The 20,518-nt window shown below is 36.2% G+C and overlaps 1 protein-coding gene across 5 annotated transcripts in view; it reads left to right on the forward strand.

The window, feature by feature from the left end:
• Positions 1–20,518, forward strand: part of FCHO2 (FCH and mu domain containing endocytic adaptor 2) — an 84,075-nt gene that overhangs the window by 17,913 nt on the left and 45,644 nt on the right. For all 5 annotated transcript variants that reach the window (XM_085043017.1, XM_085043020.1, XM_085043018.1 and 2 more), the window contains exons 6-8: positions 3,579–3,683; positions 5,585–5,683; positions 6,785–6,881. In XM_085043017.1, coding sequence (XP_084899143.1) covers positions 3,579–3,683; positions 5,585–5,683; positions 6,785–6,881 — 301 coding nt within the window. The remainder of the gene's footprint in view (positions 1–3,578; positions 3,684–5,584; positions 5,684–6,784; positions 6,882–20,518) is intronic.

Here is a 20,518-nt window from a genome sequence, read left to right on the forward strand (position 1 = left end):
CATGGCCCTCTTTACTGGACTCTCTCCAGTGTGTCCATGTCTCTCTTGCAATGAACAACCCAGAACTGCAGCCCACTAGTAGTTACTATTCCAGGTGTGGCCTTACCGGTGCTGAGTAGAGGGGAAGGAACCCCTTCCTTGACCCGCTGAGAAAAAAGTAACTTTTTTATGTTTTCAGGAATCTAACTAGTGGAGGAAAGAGGTCACATTTCCTTGTCTCTAACTATAACTTCTCTTATTAAATCTTGATTCCTCTGCCTATTTCCATTTCAATTAACTGATCTGTGTAGGACTTTATTCTTGTTAGAATGGTCTTTGTGCATTTTGTCCTGCTATCTTGATGGAGCAGATAGAGTTGGTTATTGTCTTTTCACTGATGACAAAAGTGATTCTGTTGACTGTTTCAATTGTTTTTTCTTGGTATAAATCTAGCTTTTTTTCCTCCAGCTTCTGTCTCAAGTGACAGTTGATGCTGGATTCTAGACATGAATCAGAAGTATGTGTATTAGCAGATGTTTTGCTGCCAGTATATTCAAAGTATATTTTTCTGAATTCTTGTAAACAGCATTTTCATAGGAAAAGTTGCCTTGAGGGAAGGCATTTAAGATGTAGAATTATCCTTGTTCATTTGGAAACAAAAAAATATTCAGCATGGCAGATACCTACATGAGAAGGCAAAAAGAATAAGCACTGTAGGAGGAGGGTAATTTTTTTACTGTTTTATGCATCTTCCTTAGATACAATTAGGTCATAGTTAAATGCTCTGCAGGTACTTAATAAATGTTTCCAGTGGAAGCAGGTAACTGTCACTGTCACATATCTTCAGTCATGCTTCTGTTCAAATTTACACTTGCAGTTTCATAAACAGAGTGACCAAATATTGTATTCATTTATTCTTCTGTTGGCAGATAATAGATTTATTACTTTCAGTGCAGCATGAAAATTGTTTTCTGTCAAAGTCACAGAGATGCTTTTGCAGAAAACAAGGGATCTACAGCAGTCTACAAAGGTTTATCACAAAGCCAAATGTCTGGAGAGATACTTTATTGAAGACTTGGAGGAGGTTATCTGAGACCTTACAATTTTCATTATTGTGTAATAATTTCCTGTTGTTCTCTGACACGGGAACTTCTCTATTTGTAGAAACATAACAAAAAATACTTGACTGATTCTTATTCTTTTATGTACTGTAAATCTGGTAAAAACAGTTCTAGCAATTGCTGCATCTGAGAATAGTCACATTTTGTTTTCAGAAGAGATTACTAGTTATCATACAGTGTCCACGTGTTTTATCATTTTGTCTGTCCTGCTGAGTAGTTAGTTTTTTAATTGCTCTTCAACATGTAATACTGGGATTCTCCTCATCATTAAACATGATAGGAGATGGAGGATGTAGTTGTTTTCTTTTTTGTCAAAATCCCTTGCACATGGGGTTCCATTAAAAATGCTTTGCCAAAAAACCCCCTTTTTTATGTCTTTAAACTTGACATTTCCTTCCTTTTCAGTGATTAAAGTTGGAATAATCTTACTGCAAAAGTCTTAATTTTAAAAGCAAGATTTCATGAAGCGTAGTATTTTCAGCATAGTAAATGGCAGTTGGGAAACAAAGATAGGACTGTGTGCTTCTGGGTGATTCCCTGGTGTAAATGTGTAAGAGTGGGAATCACAAAGTAAAATTCAGGAAAATGAATTGATGGGGTTTGATCAACAACTTTTCTGAATTATCCATATTCTTGTTACATGAAATATTTTCAGGTTTTGTTATGCTGAGTTTAGAAGACTGTGTGACTAAAATTTGCCTAAGCTTTCTTTGCAACTGGTAAAACAGAATTGTAGTTTTGGTTCCTGTTCTTTTGAAGTGCTAATGATATACTGTTCCTCATGATTATCTGTTATTTTTCTCTTGGAAATTTTGGAATCTCTCTCTCTGTTGCCAGAGGGCATGTTGCTATCAATTAATTTGAAATTATAAATAACACTCAGCTTTAAAAATCCTTGCAAGTAAAAAATAGATTCCATGACACAGATTAAATTGATTTCAAAGGAGGAGGAGGGCTACTCAGAACTAGAACAAATAGTAAATATACTACTCTTTTAACTGTTGTCATTAACAATTCAGGAATACTTTTGAGTTACAACAGATAGGAAATTCCAGTGAGATCAAATAAGCATGTTGAATAAAGAAGATAGGAAAGAAAATGGTGTTCAAGATGATTTTCATTTTCATTGGCATTTAACTTGGAAAAACAATATCAAAGGTTTGAAAGACTTCATCTTGTGCATCATGTTATAAACTCTGAAAATAACTTTTTCTCTACTAGAGTTACACACTTCATTCAGTTTGTTCTGATGCCTGATGGGTTTGTTGTATTTTTTATTTTACTTTTATACTCTCTTTATATCCTTTATATATAACCTTTTACCCTTCCCCGTTCCTGTACTTTTACTCCCTGTATCTTAATCCTACATTCTATCACCCTAGTACCCCTTGCCCTGCTCAGAATCCTTAGGGGAAGACGAAACATCCCCACAATCTCAAAAGCATGACGCACAACCTTGAACAGAGCTCCCATCACTGAGACATGTTTTTTGTAAACTAAGTAGCAATCTTTTTGGGGGGGGGCAATTTTAATAAGGGGGCAGTTACTTCATTTGTTAGACTTCTTATTGGAGACTTTTAGATAGGTATTCTAATCTAGGCTGTCCATAAATTGTATACGGGAGATACCGTCGGGGGCTTTTTGAGCTTTTTGGCTTTTGGGGCTTTTGAGCTGGCCTTTGGGCTTGCTTGTTCGTCGGTGCGCATCTGGGATCCTATTAAACTAAGATAAAACCCCTATCCCATAATGTGTGTCTGCGTCTAAAAATTTTTTCTAGCAATTTAAGGCATCAGTTCTGCACGTTATACTGAGATTTTCCTGTATTTTGTATTGTGTTTTACTTAACTCCCAGAAAGATTTTGGTTTATTAGCAACAAAAATGAAAAAAAGTATAAATCCCCAAAGCAGTATTATAAATAACACTGACCTGTCTAAACCTGACCATCACTATGTTCTGCACTAGCTTCACTTTCAAATATCGAGTAATCTGTTGATGTAACTCCGGTCCTTTTGAGTATCTTCCTTCATTTCTAAGAGAACTTCATCCTCTTGTTTTTTTTACCATTGATTCTTTCAGAATTGCACTTAAAATTGTTTGCTCTGTATTCCAACCCTGCTTTTTTTCCCATTTTGCTGTTGCAAATATAAATCTGTTGTTCATATTTGACAAAAGCTAATGACTTGCCTTCAGCAATAAAAATTTTATTTCAAAGTAAGTATGTTATAAATTTGTCATTGCTGATAAGGGGAAGGGATTTAACTGAGTTACATGCTTTGTTATGTTTGTATGTGATTTATGTATAGTAAAATCTCTAATAGTCTGAATCCAAGATATTTGCTGTTGAAATTTTGTTATGGCACTTCTCTGTTTCAGTATGCCTCTGGATAATTTTTAGAGATCATCCTAGGCTTTCTTGTAATAGCAACTTTGAAAACCTCTGTGTGTGACATTTGACACATTTTTGTATTGATCTCTAGGCAGCAGTAAAATCTAAAAAAGCAACAGATACCTATAAACTTTATGTGGAGAAGTATGCTGCATTTAAATCTGATTTTGAACTGAAAATGACAGAAACAGCACAGGTAAGTGTTGCATTAAATGAGTTACCTTTGAAGTAGGTTAACGTATTCTGTTTCATTTCAGGAGCCATCTGAAATCAAAGATTTAAAAAAACTGATCCCTTTGAAAATAGATTTGTTTGAAAGGCAAACACTGTGTATGTCTTTGAATGACACAGTGGAGTGCTGGCACTCTAGAAGGTGTTTTGAAGACATTTTTGGAAGAAAGCAAAATCAACTTCTGGAATTGTTGTATATGCATTGTGTTTATGTGAAAAATCCTCTGAATTGCTGGGCACCCAGAACTCATTCATAGGAGTTTTAATATTGGGATCCATCATGGTTTTTCATTATTATTTCATCAAACACTTAAGTTACAGCTTGTTAAATTGTCTTCCCAGGATTTACCTGAGGTTGTGAAAATCTGTTATATCTGTTCAAGATTCTGGGGATTTTTAAATGATTGTATTCCAGAAGATTTCCAGTTCTCTGTATCATTGCATATGCCATTTCTTGCTACATTTTAAACCACATTTGTCTAAGTGTCCTTAGTTCCTTAACTGTACCAGTCCTTTTGCTTAAAGTTTAAATTTTCACTTAATATTATAATGGACATCTCTCAACTTTCCAAATCTGTCCATACTGGAAATGAAAATTCTCATTCTGCCTATTTAAGGTGGATATGCGGAATTCATTTTAAGTATAATGGTGTAGCTGCATCCACAGTGTGGTTACACAACCAAAACCTTAAAGATGATGTGATAGGAAAAATAACATCCATTAATACATGGAAGCCTACTTCTATGTGAAGCCCACCCTGTATTGTCTCAATTCAGAGTGCAGATGACCTGAAAATATGCTGATTAGTTCTGAAAATAAAACCAGGGAGGGGTGTGAATATTTTCATTTCTTTCAGTGTAAAATCAGTTGGCTTAGCATAAGTCTGTCTTAAAATGTCCAGTAAAAGAAATAATATCATAGGGTAGGCTACAGAGAATGACCATATCCTCTGTAATTAAGAGGAAGTTTACTGGAGAAAAGACAATAATTTTAATCTCCCTGATTGATGACTGCAGAGGTACATAAGTATGGCAGAAGATTGAGCGTCTCAGAAATTAGAGGTATTTGTCTTGTCTGTGTGGAGCTGTGTTTGTGAATCAGAGTAGCAGGAGGTGTGAGATAGGGATCTTTGCAGAACCCTGGGCAGATTGGAGAGAGGATTAAGTGGTGCACCAAAGTTTGGACACACTTGAAAGGGCAGTTACAGAACTAGGCAGAGAACTATGAAACAGCAGAAGTAAACAAAGATTTCAAGACTGACTGCTGGGAAGGATGACAACATTTTTAGTTCTGATTTTTGGCCAGGAAGGGGCCATTGAAAACTTTGGAAGTGATTTTAAAGTGGCTGTCAGCTGGCAACCTGGGTAAAATTGAATAAACTGCAAAAATTATGTATGATCAATTTAAAGATCAAATAAATGAATTGTATTTAAAGAAGCAAAGAATGTAGATTTAACTAGAGAAAGCATGTGTATATTTACAAGGACGAGCGTGTTCTAAAAGGAAGTGCAAAACAGATCCGGAATTAAGATTTTCCAGTTTACATGAAAAAACTAGACTCTTCAGTAATGCAGAAAAGAGGAGTTATTTGAACACCCTCTGAGAACATTTTCTTTCGGTAGAAATAGGTCAGATATTTTTAAGGGTTAGATGGAGGTTCAAAATGCTTTCTAAAATACATTTTTTCATATCTCTGAGTTCTGCACTGTACTTTTTTAAACATGGTAATTACTGTCTTAAAGATCTGGAGGAAAAGGATTGCTTGGTTAGGTTTTTTCATTTTAGTGTATTTAATTCTTAAAATTTAAGATTTAGTGTTTCAAGAAATATTTTCATGATGATTAATTGCTCATATTTGTTTGCAGAAATTTCAAGACATAGAAGAAATGCACCTTCTTCGTATGAAAGAGATTATACAATCATTGTCAAATACCATAAAAGAAATTCATTTACAAATAGGAGAGGTATTTTTTATGCTATCATTTTTTGTTTAGATTATGCTTTATGTTTTTCTTAACTATTAAATGAAATATTTCTTGCTGGTTTTGTGGTAATTACATCTTTCAAATGATGGAAATTAACTCCAATTTCCATGGCTTTCTGTTGCATTTATATTAACTCCAACATTAACTCCAATTTCCATGGCTTTCTGTTGCATTTATATTAACTCCAACATTAACTCCAATTTCCATGGCTTTCTGTTGCATTTATAAGTTCAGTGTCACAAAATTTACAGAATAAGTCTAAATAAAGTTTGTCTTAAAGAAAAAAATAAAACAGGACAATTTGAAGGTTTTTTAGTGTATTTTTAAATTCTCCTCCCTGGATATTAATTTAACACTCATTTCACACATAATTAGGATACTATTTCTTGAATTAGAACTAGAAAGTATCACTCTGAAAAGTTTCCGAATATTTTATACTCTTCAATTTTATGAGCAAAATAATAATAATTAAATAATCTTTATAATCTTTATAATTAATAATCTTTATAAGCAGTCCTTAATTTTTTGATTTTTGCAGTGTGACTTTATTTGCGTACACTTCAGTGCTGAGGTTTTTTTCTAATGAGTGATCATCACAAGGGTCATGCTATTTATTTCTAAAGCAAATACACATCCTGCCCTGTTGGAAAAACCTATTAACATGTTGTTGTTCCTTTGTTAGACCAAAAATATTACAACAGTAATGCTTTTACTCAAGCAGGTGGGAGTTGTGATAATACAGTGGTATCAGTTCACACCCTAAACTGGTGCTGGCTTAAAAAACTGCTTGTCTTCCTGACATTATAGTGGGATAGGTTGCTGGCAAATTCAGAAAATTATGTATACACAAGTTGTTTAGATGGAAGAAATAGACGTAAAACCTAAACCTGTCGTTTCATTTTTTGTCTGTATTGTACCCACACTTGCTAATCCTACAGCAAAGAGAGGGGGTTTCCTAGGTAAAATACCTGTTGATTTCTCTAAGTCCTGTAATGAATTTAGAGGGAAGTATTTTGAACCTTAACCACAGCAAAACCTACTTTTTAAAGTTAATTACATTCTTTTTTTTTTTTTTTTGAGGTTCATGAAGAGTTTATTAATAACATGACAAATACTACAGTTGAGAGTTTAATACAGAAGTTTGCTGAGTCAAAAGGAACTGGCAAGGAAAGACCTGGTAAGAGATTAAAACTAACAGAATAGGAAATATTAGCTTTAAAACTGGAAATTTCCATTCCAAATAAAAGGTTAAACCCATATTTGTTAATGTGCTGTATTTTTTAATGTACCTGCAAATTCAAATTCTTAATATTCATTAACTTTGTTATTAAATGATTCACAGAAATTGGTAACAGAATTTGTTATGTGCATGTAGTATTTGTATTCATACAGCTTGGTAATTTGTAGGTCTGTACTGCGAAACTATAGTGTTTCCTGGAACATCCAGGAAATTGGTCAAGAAGCTGTAGTTCCTTGTACAAATTATGTGTTGTCTGCTAGTACAAACTATGTGATTCTGCATAAGTTATATTTCAAAACTTTATTTAATATAAACTTAACATATTCAGAGCAAATGTCTATAAAACTGCTCATTGAACTGTTGGAACAGTTTCATCAATTTGTTCAGCTTACCAAATTACCATTTTAATAGATACGCAATATCTACTTTTTTATAAAATACATTTTAATATACAGTAATGTGTATTGCTTCTTTAGTAAGCAGCAAATTCAACAGTACTTTCTGAAGGTACTGCTGGTTGGGTGTGGTGTATAAGACTTTCCTGGGCTGGCATAAAAAGGCATTCTCACAGTACTGCCTATGCAGTGTCACTTTAATACTGGCATGGATTAGTCACTAGGTGTGTGAATTCAGGAATTAGCAGTACTGTTTCCTTCAGCACTGGGAGTCCTCGCTAGCATCTGTGTTTCTAGTAGAGGCACACAGAAATGATTTTTCCAGAGCAAGAATGTACATACCAGAGTAGACCATGAAAATTTATAATAAATTGTTAAATATGATTATTAGGTATCTTACAATGTGTCTGTGAGGTGTTTTTAACATAACGTTTCATATTCTTTCTGTGATCCTCTAATGCTGATAACCAAGTGGGCTGAGGTAAGATTGCATATGGAACGATTTTTGAAAGTTTCCTGTGTATTTTGCAATTTTTCAGTAAAGACTAAAAACGGAAATGTGTGAACTTCAGGGTTTCAAGTTCAGTTGGTCAGACATAGGACAAAGACACATGATAATTCAGTGTTCAGACCTCTTTGATTAGCTGTTTGCCAAGATGTCGTGGCTAGGGATCTGCATCTTGCATTTAAGATTCTGACTGCCTGGGTTCCAAAGACCCTTGCTAAAGTGTCCTAGAGCATTGTGCACTTCAAGTCATCCATGCTATTAGTGTGCGTTTTGCTAGACAACATAGTAATTTTAAGAAAAGTAATACTTCACTTCTTAATTTCACAGACAAGTTATGCACATTTTGTACTTACTTGATACTTTACAGTTCTTCAAATCCCATCTGAGATACCGGAGCCAACTTCTTCAAATGTATTCTAAGAAAGTTAAGCAAACTATTTTAAGGAAGGATAGCACATTTAGTGTGTAAATGTATGACCTTAAATTTTCTTTTAAGTGTTAAATTACTGTATTGATACCAATTTTGCAAAGCAGTCATGGTGTAAGGAGAAAGCATAGTCAGGTTCAGCAGCAAAAGAATAAAATTCACAAGTAGTTTTGAAGTGTCAAGGACTAGCAACACAGACCACTAATGACGTTAATTAAGGTTGCTGCTTCCAATATATTTAATATATTTGTTTTATTAACTTAGAATCATAAAACTTTGACAATTACAAAGATTTGGAAGGCAAAGTGCAATATCAACCTTGTAAGAATGAAAAGTAGACATCCACTGTTAAGGACTGCTTTTTATTGATTAAACCCCACTTTTTTGCATCTGAGATCTTTTCATGATAAAAAGATATTTCAATTCATGGAGCAAATGCTGGAAGTCTGTGGGATGTATTTATTAATTGGGCTGAGGAAGGAGACAGCTCCTCAGAAAAATCTAAATATTCGGTATAACTGACACTATAATAATATACACTGACTTCGTGTACAAAACAAATGCAGAAAAAATGTCTTACAGATGTCACCGTTGGTTTTGATTCCAGTTCTAAATCTGTTTGAAGGCAATACTTTGAAATTCCCCAGGACTATGCAGGCCTTCTTTCATCCATATTATTTGTGGTCTACTATGATAAATTAGATGATGGATACTTTCAGATAAAATAAACTAAAAAGATAATGTGTGACAAAGTATCGTGGTTTATTTTGGTGTATTCTAGCACAGTTCTTCACAGCAGAGTTCACTTGCTTTTGTTTATATCTGTAAAAGTAAGAATGAATCTGTAATGAAGTACTGATGAGGGCTGTTTAATTATGGAGAACTACAAACCATTTACAGTAAAGTTTATTGTGTATCTGCAATGTATCTGTGCAGTGATGTCCTTTTTACCAGATTATATGCACTCCCTCTGGTGGCTAGTTTCTGTCACCTGGAGTCATAATATACAGGGAGATCTAGAATTTAAATTTTTCTAATACAAGTAAGAGATTTTATTTCAAACAGTAATGCTTTGTGAGAGTTTTTTAATCTACTTGGGAACTTCTTTACCATGGCTCTTTTTGCACTGCTACATCAGTAACTTATCTTGTTAGCTTTGTAAACTACTTCTTACTGAATTTAATTTTTTCGTTTTTAAATCAGTTTAGAATTTAGAGGTTTTAGTGACAGAATATTTGAAGAAGTTACATTCTTTGTTTTCTGACTTCCATTCAGTGTAAAAACACAAAAGACCAAACCACTTACATCCAGTTGCAGCCCTTTAATATTAAGTGAAAAATAAGTCGTTTAGTGTAAAACACTGAAAAACATAAAGCTGGCAGGTCCTGTAAGGCTTCAGATCAGAATTGAATGGGTTCCCCAAACTGCCTCTAACATCTGGCAGAACCAGGATGAGGTCAAGGAATGAACCCATGTGATCCTCAGGAGGCTTAACAAGACTAAGTGCAAGGTGCTGCCCCTGGTTCAGGGCAACCTCTGGTACCAACAGAGGCTGGGGAGGAACAGATCAGAGCAGCTCTGCCGAGAAGGACTTGGGGGTTGCTGGTGGGTGAGAGGCTGGACATGACCCAGCCATGAGCACTCACAGCCCTGAAAGCCAAATGTGTCCTGGGCTGCATCCAAGGCAATGTGGGCAGCAGGACCAGGGAGGGGATTCTGCCCCTCTGCTCTGCCCTGCCCTGATGAGACCCCACCTGCAGTGCTGCATCAGCTCTGGGGTCCCTGCACGGGAAGGACATGAACCTGTTGGAGTGAGTCCAGAGGAAGGACACCAGTTTTATCAGAACACCTCTTCTATGAGGAAGGCTAAGAGAGTTGAGATTGTACAGCCTGAAGAAGAGAGTGCTTGAGGAAGACCTGATTGTGGCGTTCCAGTACTTAAGATGGCTGTATAGGGAAGATGGGGACAAGAAAGTAGGGCCTGTAGTGATATGGCAAGGAATAATATTTTTTTACTAAAAGAGAGTAGATTCAGACTAGATGTAAGTAAGGTATTTTTTATGACGAGGGTGGTGACACACTGAACAGGTTGCCCAGATAGATGGTAGTTTTCAGATCCATAGAACCATTCACAGTTGGATTTGACAGGACTCTGAGCAACCTGATATTGACAAATGGGTCTCTGCTCATTGCAGAGGGATTGGACTAGATGACCTTTAGAGGTCCCTTCCAACCCAAACTGTGCTAGGATTCTATCATATGTTCCTGGTGTTGGGTTTAATAGCAGATTTGATACCATCAGTTGGAAGATGCTTTAGTTGCTCACATGGTCCTGCAAAAATCAAAATCAAATTTTATCAAAATTTGCCCACTTCTGATTGATTTGTTTTCTGTTTGTTACAGTCTGTTGCTTCATATTCCTTGGAAAATTCATTTATTGTATGGCAGAAAATACCTATTTTCTTCCAAAGTGTATTTAAATCAATAATGGAGATGATACCAGAGTAATCTTACTCCATGATCTCTAGCTCTAGATACCTAATTACTTAATCTTCTAGTCGTCTATTAAAAATTTGGTTTGTTCTAGTGTACAATGTTGATGCCACAAGACATAGGAACTGCTAAGAAGTTCAAGCTCACATTCTTTTTAGATCTTTTGTCTGAAATTGGCAGGTTAATGTCGAGTATCTTAAGAGGTTAGTGAATGCCTATATATCGGCAGTTGATAGTGAATAATTTTTAATTTTGGTTACTTAATTACTGTGTCCTCTTCTCGTACATGGAGAGCTAGATGCGTGTGTTTGTTTCTGTATTAGCTTTTGCCCACTATGCAGTTCACCCCGAAGGTTCCATCCAGGACTGGCCTTGAAAACTTTCAGAGATTGGGCATCCACAGCTTTTGTGGGCAACCCATTCCAGTGTCTCAACACCCTCACAGTAAAGAATTTTGTTAATAGTATTTAATCTAAGCCTGTCCTCTTGCATCTTAAGGTCATTCCCTCTTTCCTGTCACTACATGCCCTTGTGGAAAGGCCATCTCCAGCTCTTTTGTAGGCCCACTGTAAGTACTGGAAGGTGCTCTAAGGTCTCCCTGGAACCTTCTCTTCTCCAGGCGGAGTACCAGCTCTCTCCGCCTTTCCCTATAGGACAGGTGCTCCAGAGCCCTTATCGGTATAATGGACCTCCTCTGAACTCAGTTCAATAGGGTAACATCTTGTGCTGGAGACCCCAGAGCTGGATGCAGTATTCCAGGTGGGTCTCACCAGAGCAGAGGGGCAGAATCCTCTCCCTGGCCCTGCTGCTCATGCTGCTTTGGATGCAGCTCAGGATACAAATGGCTTTCTGAGCTGTGAGTGCACATGGCTGGGTCATGTTAAACTGCTTGTCCGCAAGCACCATCAAATCTTTCTTCCACTAGGCTGCTTTCAACCTACTTTCTGCCCAGCCTCTATTTGTGCTCGGGATTGCCCTGACCCAGAATCCTGTACTTGGCCTTTTTGAACTTCCAGTAGTTCACACAGGCCCATTTCTCGGGCCTGTCTAGTTTCCTCTCGATGGCATTTCTTCTCTCAAGTGTGTCCCCCATGCCACACAGATTGGTGTCATTGGTAGACTTGCTGAGGGTGCTCTCAACTGTCCATATATCTGACATGGATGTTAAACAGTGCCAGTCCCAATACTGTCCCCTGAGGAACACTGCTTGTCACTGCTTTCCACTTGGATATGGAGCTGTTGATGGCAACTCTTTGGCAACAACCATACAGCCAGTTCTTTATCCACCAAGTGATCCATCTGTCAGTTATGTATCTCTCCAGTTTACAGACCAAGATGGCATGCAAACCAGTGTCAAATGCTTTGCAGGAATCCAGGTAAATGACATCAATTGCTCTTCTCTTATCCACCATTGATGTAATCCCATTTTAGAAGGCCTTTGTCTTCATTAATTTATTCTGGTATCATTTTTAGTGGTTGTTGGTACTTCATTAAGTTTGTTCCTCTACTTTTGCCTTTTTTTCTTAGAAATTATTAAAGATGAAATCAAGAAATTTATTGCAATGCAGATAAAAAATAGAAAGCCATAATCTTTGCTCCCTAGTTCTCCAATAAAACAATGATTTGCAGATGGCAATTAGTGCATATGCTGTGCAGGTATTTAGTGTGAGAAAGACACTGGTTCCTTTTTCCGCTATAATAAATTTTTGTAAAAGTATTGGTTTTGTGCTAGCAGGATCCATTTTTCACAATCTGTGAGTCCATAAAAATACTTCTTGTCTCCTTTCATTATCCATTCAATAAATTTGAACTTCTTACAGGGCCTAAAAGAGGTTTGCATTTTTAAAAAAAATTGATAATAGATGCCTGCAATCCATCTACTCTTTGGATTAAATGGTAACAGTACTTTACAGTGTTTATTATCAACAGTTGCTGTTGGTCAGCCATCACTTGACTTTTGTTCCTCTTGTCCTTTTAGATATTAGAAATACAGTATGAGTATTTTAAATAAAATGATGCTTTCACAGATAACAAGATTTAGGAAAGGACAGATGTAATATTACTATTCTGTTTCTTCCTTCCACCAAATGCAAAAATTGACAGTTTTATAATATCAGTAATCAGCATTACTGGTCTGTTGATTTTTGGAGCTGTTGAAAACTGTTTTACTGTATTTGCCCATGCAGAAAGAATAGTTTCAAGGCTCCTGATAACTCTGGTCATGGAAAAGAGTAAGGTCATGCATATCAAGTCATTAATACAGGATATTTTTTGTCGTTTTGAAAATCTTTCCGGGAATGTTATTAAGTAGACTGAGCTGACAAACTTATCAATGAGCTAGGACTCCCGTAATGTCAGGATCACTACTTTTTCACAAGGTAGCACATACCAAGGGGGAAAAAAAAGCCTGGCATCCTTCTCAATGTGCTGCTGATCCTTTTCTGTTCTGAGGGAGCACATTTGAGAGCTCTGCCTGTTAGCAGAGATCATGAAGCATTAAAGCCTCAAGTTAGTAAATATCTAAACCCCAAATTTTACCCAGCCTTTAATTCAACTGCTTTCTGATTCAGTGAACTCAACTGAATTATTGATTATTTTATTAGAATAATGTTTCACGTGGCTGTCTGTTGGCAGTGATGAGTGCAAAGTCTGGTGTGAGTTTATCACATGCTTTTAGGCCTTTTGTAATTGCTTATTGTGAGTGTTATAGTCCTAGCTGTCTATGGAAAGTACTGCTTATGTGTTTTTTCCAAAGCTAATGCAAGAGTGTCAAAGTGAGCTTCACAACAGCTGAAAGGTAGTGCTGATTGTGTTAATGCACAGTTGTGCTTGCTCCATTAGTGTGTTGTGTTAAACTGCATGTTTGCTATCTAATGAAGAAATGTATCCAATGAACAAGATAAAGTGGTGGGGAAAAAAAGAGGGTTAATAATGAGTATGAGAGGCAAAACAAAGGCCTTGGAGTATTGAAGCTTGCTTTGATTAAAGCTTGCAAGCATTTTATGTGGTTAAATAATGAACTCTCCTTTGAAAGAAAGACTTTAACAGTGCTGGGTGTGGCATTTATTTTTTCCATGGGTTTGTTTGATAACGTAGTAGTTTACAGTACGTATAAAAATACTTTTCTAGGACACTAAACAAGTAACAAAGTAGGTGGAAATAAACACTGAAAATGGTTAATGCTAACTTTTGAACAGCTCGGCAGGACATCTTTGAGCTTCTTTTTCACCAGGAAGTGTAACAAAGCAAGTATTTATTTTATGTTCTTATAAATTATTTTCTTTATAATTTCTTCAAATACTGTGAATATTTTGGTGCTGCTAACAGTTGTGGTTAAATGTACCAATAGCCTGGAGTGTCACAATTTCTCAAAGGTTGGGCCTACATGTAATTGTACACAGAAGGCTGATTGAGGAATAAGCTTAGTTTATCAACACTGACAGTGTCCAAGTGATTCAGCAAGGTATTCTTTGTAAAGGAAGGCAGACCACTACTGCATTGCAGAAGTTAATGAAAGAAATTAAGTCTGAATATCTTTGAGGATTTTTATGAGAAGCTGGGCTTGAGGCAGATAAAAAAGTCTTTAAGGGTCTTGTGCTGTAGAGTTGTTTTTGATGAGGAGCTACAAACTGAAAAGCTGTACCAACAAATGTATCTTAATTGCTGACCTAGATGTCTGTTTTATTTTGCCTGCAAAAATGGAGTCCTTTCATCACCAACAAACTGCCAAATCTTCTCTGGGATTCTCGTCTGATCTGCCAGCGTAGATATTTAATAATTACATATATCTAAGTTGCCAACTTGTTCTAGAATGCAATTTATTGACTGTTAATGGTCTGGAGAGTTATAAAGGAGCAAATTTTATCGAGAAACTATTTTAATGTAAGTGGAAGAATCATAGCATTAGACAATGTTGGTAGATATAACAGGAAAAAAGCTAGGTTGTGAATGATCTTTAACACTCAGTAAGATGAAGTACTGTTGGGTCCACTCAAATTTTCTTGCTGTAAGCAAATAAGTCAGTTGCAGACTGACATTTAAAGTTATTTGGGACTGTGGGAGCAAAGCAATGTCCATTTCAGTAACTTAAATAGGAAGAGCATATTAAGTATAGGTGATAGTCATCAGAAAATGCAATGGTATGTATGGATGTATGTAATGTATGTAATGTAATGGTATGTAAGTATGATGGATTCTACTAAGACAAAAAAAATGTTGAATAGCTTTGAAACATCTGAAAATAGAAAAAGCAACTGAGATGTATTTTAGGCTGATAAAGTAAATAAGGCCTGTACTTTAGTTATATAAAACCACAACCTTTTGTGTAATTAATATTTAGAAAAGGTTTGTGATTTTTAATTTATTTATTGAGGGTATATTTTTCTTTTAAGATAGGAAATGTTCATTGTTTTCTAATGGAAAAGTGATCTTTTTGTCTGAAGATTCTGGATACTATAAAATGGATTACCCTATTTTTGCTCCTTACGGTCACATTAAACATCTTAACCTCTGACAATTTCATGGGTTCAGAACTTCAGTAAGAGTCCATACCCTTCTTAGTTGACAGGGAAGATATGTGGCAGTTAAAAAATAAGTGATTCTTTGAATCTGTCTTTAAGTATGTGAGCTATAACCTAACATAGTTACAGTGTCTACTATTCCAAAATCTTAGCTGAATCTTCTTAAAAGTTAGTGTGTCTGTGCATTTCTTTCATCACTGCATACTTGCATGGTCTACCTTCAGCAGGTGCATCATGCACCTTGCAGTCAGGCAGAGCCATTTGTTATAGATACTTACATTTATAGAGTAGAATTACTAGTTACTTTGTACTTTTTCCACATCCCGCCTACAGTTTTCACAAGAATGCTACTTTCAATGCAATTTGATAGAAAAGGAACCTGTAGAAATGAATTTACAAGTTTGGGTGCTTCTTCTTTCTCTAGCAATGTCATATCAGGCAAAGCCAGTTGAAGTGTGTAAGCTACTCATTTGGAGAGTCAGCAGACAGCCAAATACGTGTTTGTATGTATTGTGTATGTTGGCCAGCCACTTAACTTGTGAATAGGTAAAACCAGCCATATCTCACATCCTGTTGTTTTTACAGTTAGAGAGAAAACATGGAGTGAAGTTGAAGCAAAAGCAGGAGTAGAAAAGGATGAGTAAAAGGGGCTGGGATTGTAATGCTCTGCAGATTGGTGATAGCTGACATTATTTTGCTACTCACAGACCTCATGCTTTCACAGATCATAGCTGAAACTTCCCATGTTAGTTGTCATACTTGGGTGTTGCAGCGAGATGGATCTCTACCTTGAAATATTGCCTTTGGTACATGTCTCATATCTCCTTTGAAAACTCTTGAGTTATCAGAGCAATGAAAAATACTTTGTAACTGATGCTTGCCACCTTTTTATTTTAGAGAAAAAATCTCCTGGCTGATGATTAACCATCTTAATTGATAATTATCTTAAGGCTACTCAGATTATGTTTCTTTTCTGCTTTGTTTTTTGCTCTGTAAGCCACATAGAAATACTGTCCCCTGAGTATAGTGTACTTGCTCTTTTCACAGTTTGTACCCAGACTACTAGAAAAGTCTGATATGAATAATGTTTCCTTTGATCCAGTGGGCTGAGTGCAGGGCTGGAAGCCTAGTAACAGAATCAGTGTTAGAATTGATTGCTTGTTTAGAAGCTCTCTTCGTATGTTAATTTCTTCATTTGAGAAAATTCTTTTGGTGGAAGTGCTACATAAGTTTCTACTGATAATTGTCGTTATTTCTGATGCCACTGTCACCTCTACCTTTCCTTTTTTTTTAATTAATTGAATACTATTATTGTGGTATAATTTTTTTTTTTTAACATGGCAAAGCCTTCAACATCTCTAGAGGCAATGTATCAGCTAGGCTGATGTATCACTCTGAGGATGTGATAAAGAGTAGTCAGAAATTCAGTGATTGTTGTGGTGGAACTGTATTTATAGAACTAGTTTAAAGGATAAGATTTTACCAGTATTTTTCCAGTGTTTTCCTCAAACTGGCCTGTTAACATTCCAGTTTTGTTTTCTGCCCCTTATCCTCTTTTTGGCAAAGAAGAGCTGACCAAGTCCATAAACTAAGATTTGCTTGTAGCAGTTTGGTACTAGCATGATAACTGTATCACATGTATGAAATTTAACTCACAGAGAACAGCTGCTCATCTTTACTCTGCATTCCTCTGAATAAGATATGCTTGAATTTGGTTTTGTTTCTTTTTTTTTTTTAATGTAGAACAAGAAGTCCTTTTCTAGGAAAAAAAATACTTACTGTTTCATAAAATTATTTCTCATGTATGTGTAGGCAACAAAAATGGGAAGTTAGTGTTAGAAACACTGATGTTGACAAAAGGTATTTTGGCTTCCTGGCTTCTAAATTTGAAAGCTTGAAATTTTTTGCTAAACATGTCACAGGATCAGATGATAGCAAGAAAAAGATTGCTTATATGTTTGTGTACATACAAAATTGACCTTTGTGATGCAGCTTGACATCTAAACACTAAAAGCAGTCATTTGTTTTGACAGCAGAATTAATTGAGGCTAAAACAGTCGAAATTCCACTTGTATCAAGCTGTTCATTAGGAACTGCTGTCTGGCTTTAGTGCTGTCAGAAAAATAACGTGTTCTGCTGTGATTAAATAGCAGAATGATGGTCGGTCCACTGAGTTTGAGAGAGAGGTTGAATAAACTTTCTACTGCGGAAACAATTCAGAAGTGACACGCTGCAAGGGGGGTCAGAATGTGCATTGATATCCAGCTGAGCTGTCAACTGGCACTGAGCCAGGCACGCAAAGCTTTGCCATTTGAAGCAGTATGTGAAGCATATGCAGTTTAAAAAAATTGTCCTCCTTTCATGCATGATTTACACTCAGAGACAAACTTTTGTTTTTGCTGAAAACAAGAATATGGTTTGTTATTGTAATTGTAACTACAGGTATGATTTATGGAGTATTTTTGAAAGCTTTTGCTTGAAACAGATATGTTAGCGTTTTTATGTGTGCATGCATGTGTGTAAACTGATTCCTCAGGTTGCAAGGAAGGGCAGTTTTGGGGGAGGTTCTGAGTGTCTTGAGTGTTTCCAGTTACCACAAATTAAATGTAGTTAATACCAATATAATCTTTCTTTCTGTCTTGCATGCCTCCACTAAACCAGAAAGGAGACAGTTTTCGAAAGCAGATGCAAATGTAAAGCAGTTTTGATTTGATTTGTTGACTTCTTGATTTGTTTAGCTTTTTAGCTCTATGAGGTTTTCCAGTTCATTGATACACTTGCTGGGGGCACTTTTTCAGGGTATGACATAATATTATGTTTTCCTTCCTAGTAATATTAGTTGACTTTTGTATTTGACTTGTTTATTTAAGAATCCAAACAGTAAAACCTTTTTTTCCCTCTCACTAGAGGAAAGTGCAAATTATTTTGTTTTGACATTAGCAAAACATTCTCCTAGTGTCTCACTCACACAGGTTTTCTGTAAAAGTTATACAGACAGACTAGGAAAACCTATATATAGGATTTTGTGGAGAGAGGTGGTTTCTGTAGTTGCCTTGAATATACTCTGAAAGTACTGTTCCCATAGATGTGAACTAAATATGTAGGAGATTCTGTAATATAATTTACAGTGCAATTACATCATCTTAATTTGTCTGTCAATACGAACAGTATCTCCTTAGTGTTAGCCATATACTTTGCTTTTAGTGGCATGAAAGCTCACATACTCACATGCCACTTGTAACAAGAAAAACATTGCGTGTAGTTACTGAACAGTCTGGGAGATGCATTCTGAGATGCAGGTGGCGCTTAATTTATGCAAGTGTCATTTCTTGTAAATTATGAGATTAACTAAAATAAAAATTTTCTATTTATACAAATTACCTTTGGCCTTTTCTGTTCTTGCAAGCCAAAGCTTTATTTTCAAGAGCCTAAGAACTGACCCAATCTTGATGTATTTACTTCAGTCTCTTGTCAAGTAGCAGCTGTCTGCCTCCGTGTGCTTGTGAAATCATCATCCATTTGCCTTTTCTTCTTGGCCTTATCTGTCCCAGCTGGTAGAATGCTGTGAGCATTCAAAAATTCAGTGCAGCTTGCAGTGATGCTTGGTGGGAATTTTTACATACAGTTAGGGTAGTGTACTGATTTTTGATGCCTGCTTCCTTTGTAGAATACTATAGTCTCATTAGCATCCTGATAGCATGTATTCTTAAGTGACTGAAATCCCACTAGATATGTCTCTTTCTGTTACAAAGGTTAGCCTTCGTTAATGGACTGTATTTATTCATTTTTTCTATTCCATGTGTCTACAGTGTCAAATACATGCAAGTCTGTGTAGAGGTATTTGAAGTGTTAAAGCCAGCATTACCAGTGCATGGATTAATTTAGCAACAGGCAGACTAGACTTTTAAAAGCTGTGCTCTCCTTGCAAGGAAACATTAAATCAGAGACCTTTGCAAAGATTGGATTACATCTCAACTGTAATTTTTTATTTACTCTGAAAAATGTCTTTAAATGTCTTTTTGAATTTTACAGTACTGCTGTAGTTTTTGAATTTGTTTTTGTGTTCATATGAGTGCTTGAGAATAGGCTTCCTTCTCAATTCCCATTATTGTCTTGTGAGTAAAAGAGAAAAGGAAATTTCAGTGCATTGACTGCAGTTCTGCCAAATAGCAGTGTTATCAGTGTTATCACCTGCACTGCAGTATGGCAACATTTAGATGGTTCTTTTAGTGCCTTAGGCTACCATGTGGCATGGACTCCAGAGACTCTTCAGGGAATAACTTCAGTCCCCAACATCAGCACTACTTCTTATATGTGAAACAACTGCTTTTCTTTCTTTGGATGTTGCACTGAACAGTGAATCTGTTTATTTGCATCAAAAATTTTAGCCCTTACAATCTTCCAGATTTTGACACCTTGTTGGTGTTAAGCTTTTGTCTACTTTACAATCAGTTCAGAAAACTTTTTGCCTCATAGAGGTAATGCATCCACCTTGAAAACTTCGTGTTGTTGTTATAAAAGTTGTTGTGATACCAGGACATAAGTTTGTGTGCTTTGACTTCATCTGTATATTACAGCTGTCTGGTAATCTTCATTAAGGCCAGTCCATTGGTAACTCTTGACTCTAGCAACTGATGATTAGGGAACCAGAAAAACAGATATTATGATGTTTCAGAGGAGAAAGCTTTTTAAGTTGGGGTTTTTTTAGGGGTTTGGGGGATTCTTTTACAGTGCTAGTGCAGCTGCTTTTGTATCCATATTACATAAGGACAATGAGCAGTGCTGGAAGACTTCTTAAGAAACTGTCTGAAGTGCTTATTGATGCCATGCTCCCATAACAGTCTGTGTGCCTGAGGCCTTCTGGCTGGCTAGGAGACTGCAGCTGGTTCTAGCAGAGGACAGTGTGGTCACAACACACAGTTCTGGCTGGACAACAGTATTACCACCATCTTGGATGCAAAGACACCTGTCCGCAGGACACTCCAGTTGTTATTGCAGGCTACTGAAAGCTTCTCACAGCTATCCTTTTTTTTAATGTTGATTTCTGAAATGTTACTTTGATTTAAAAATACTGTGCCCAAGGCAAAATGTGGTACTCCTTATGGCAGACATAGAGGAAACATAACTGTTGAGAGGTCTGAAGTTACAGAACAAAACTTATCAGAAAATAAAAACTGCTACAAATTTCACTCTGCTGCATTCAGCAGGGCAAATTCAAAATCCAAAATTTG

The sequence above is a fragment of the Lichenostomus cassidix genome, chromosome Z (genome assembly GCF_008360975.1).
Source record: "Lichenostomus cassidix isolate B80296 chromosome Z, HeHo_3.0, whole genome shotgun sequence".
Taxonomy (NCBI): domain Eukaryota; kingdom Metazoa; phylum Chordata; class Aves; order Passeriformes; family Meliphagidae; genus Lichenostomus; species Lichenostomus cassidix.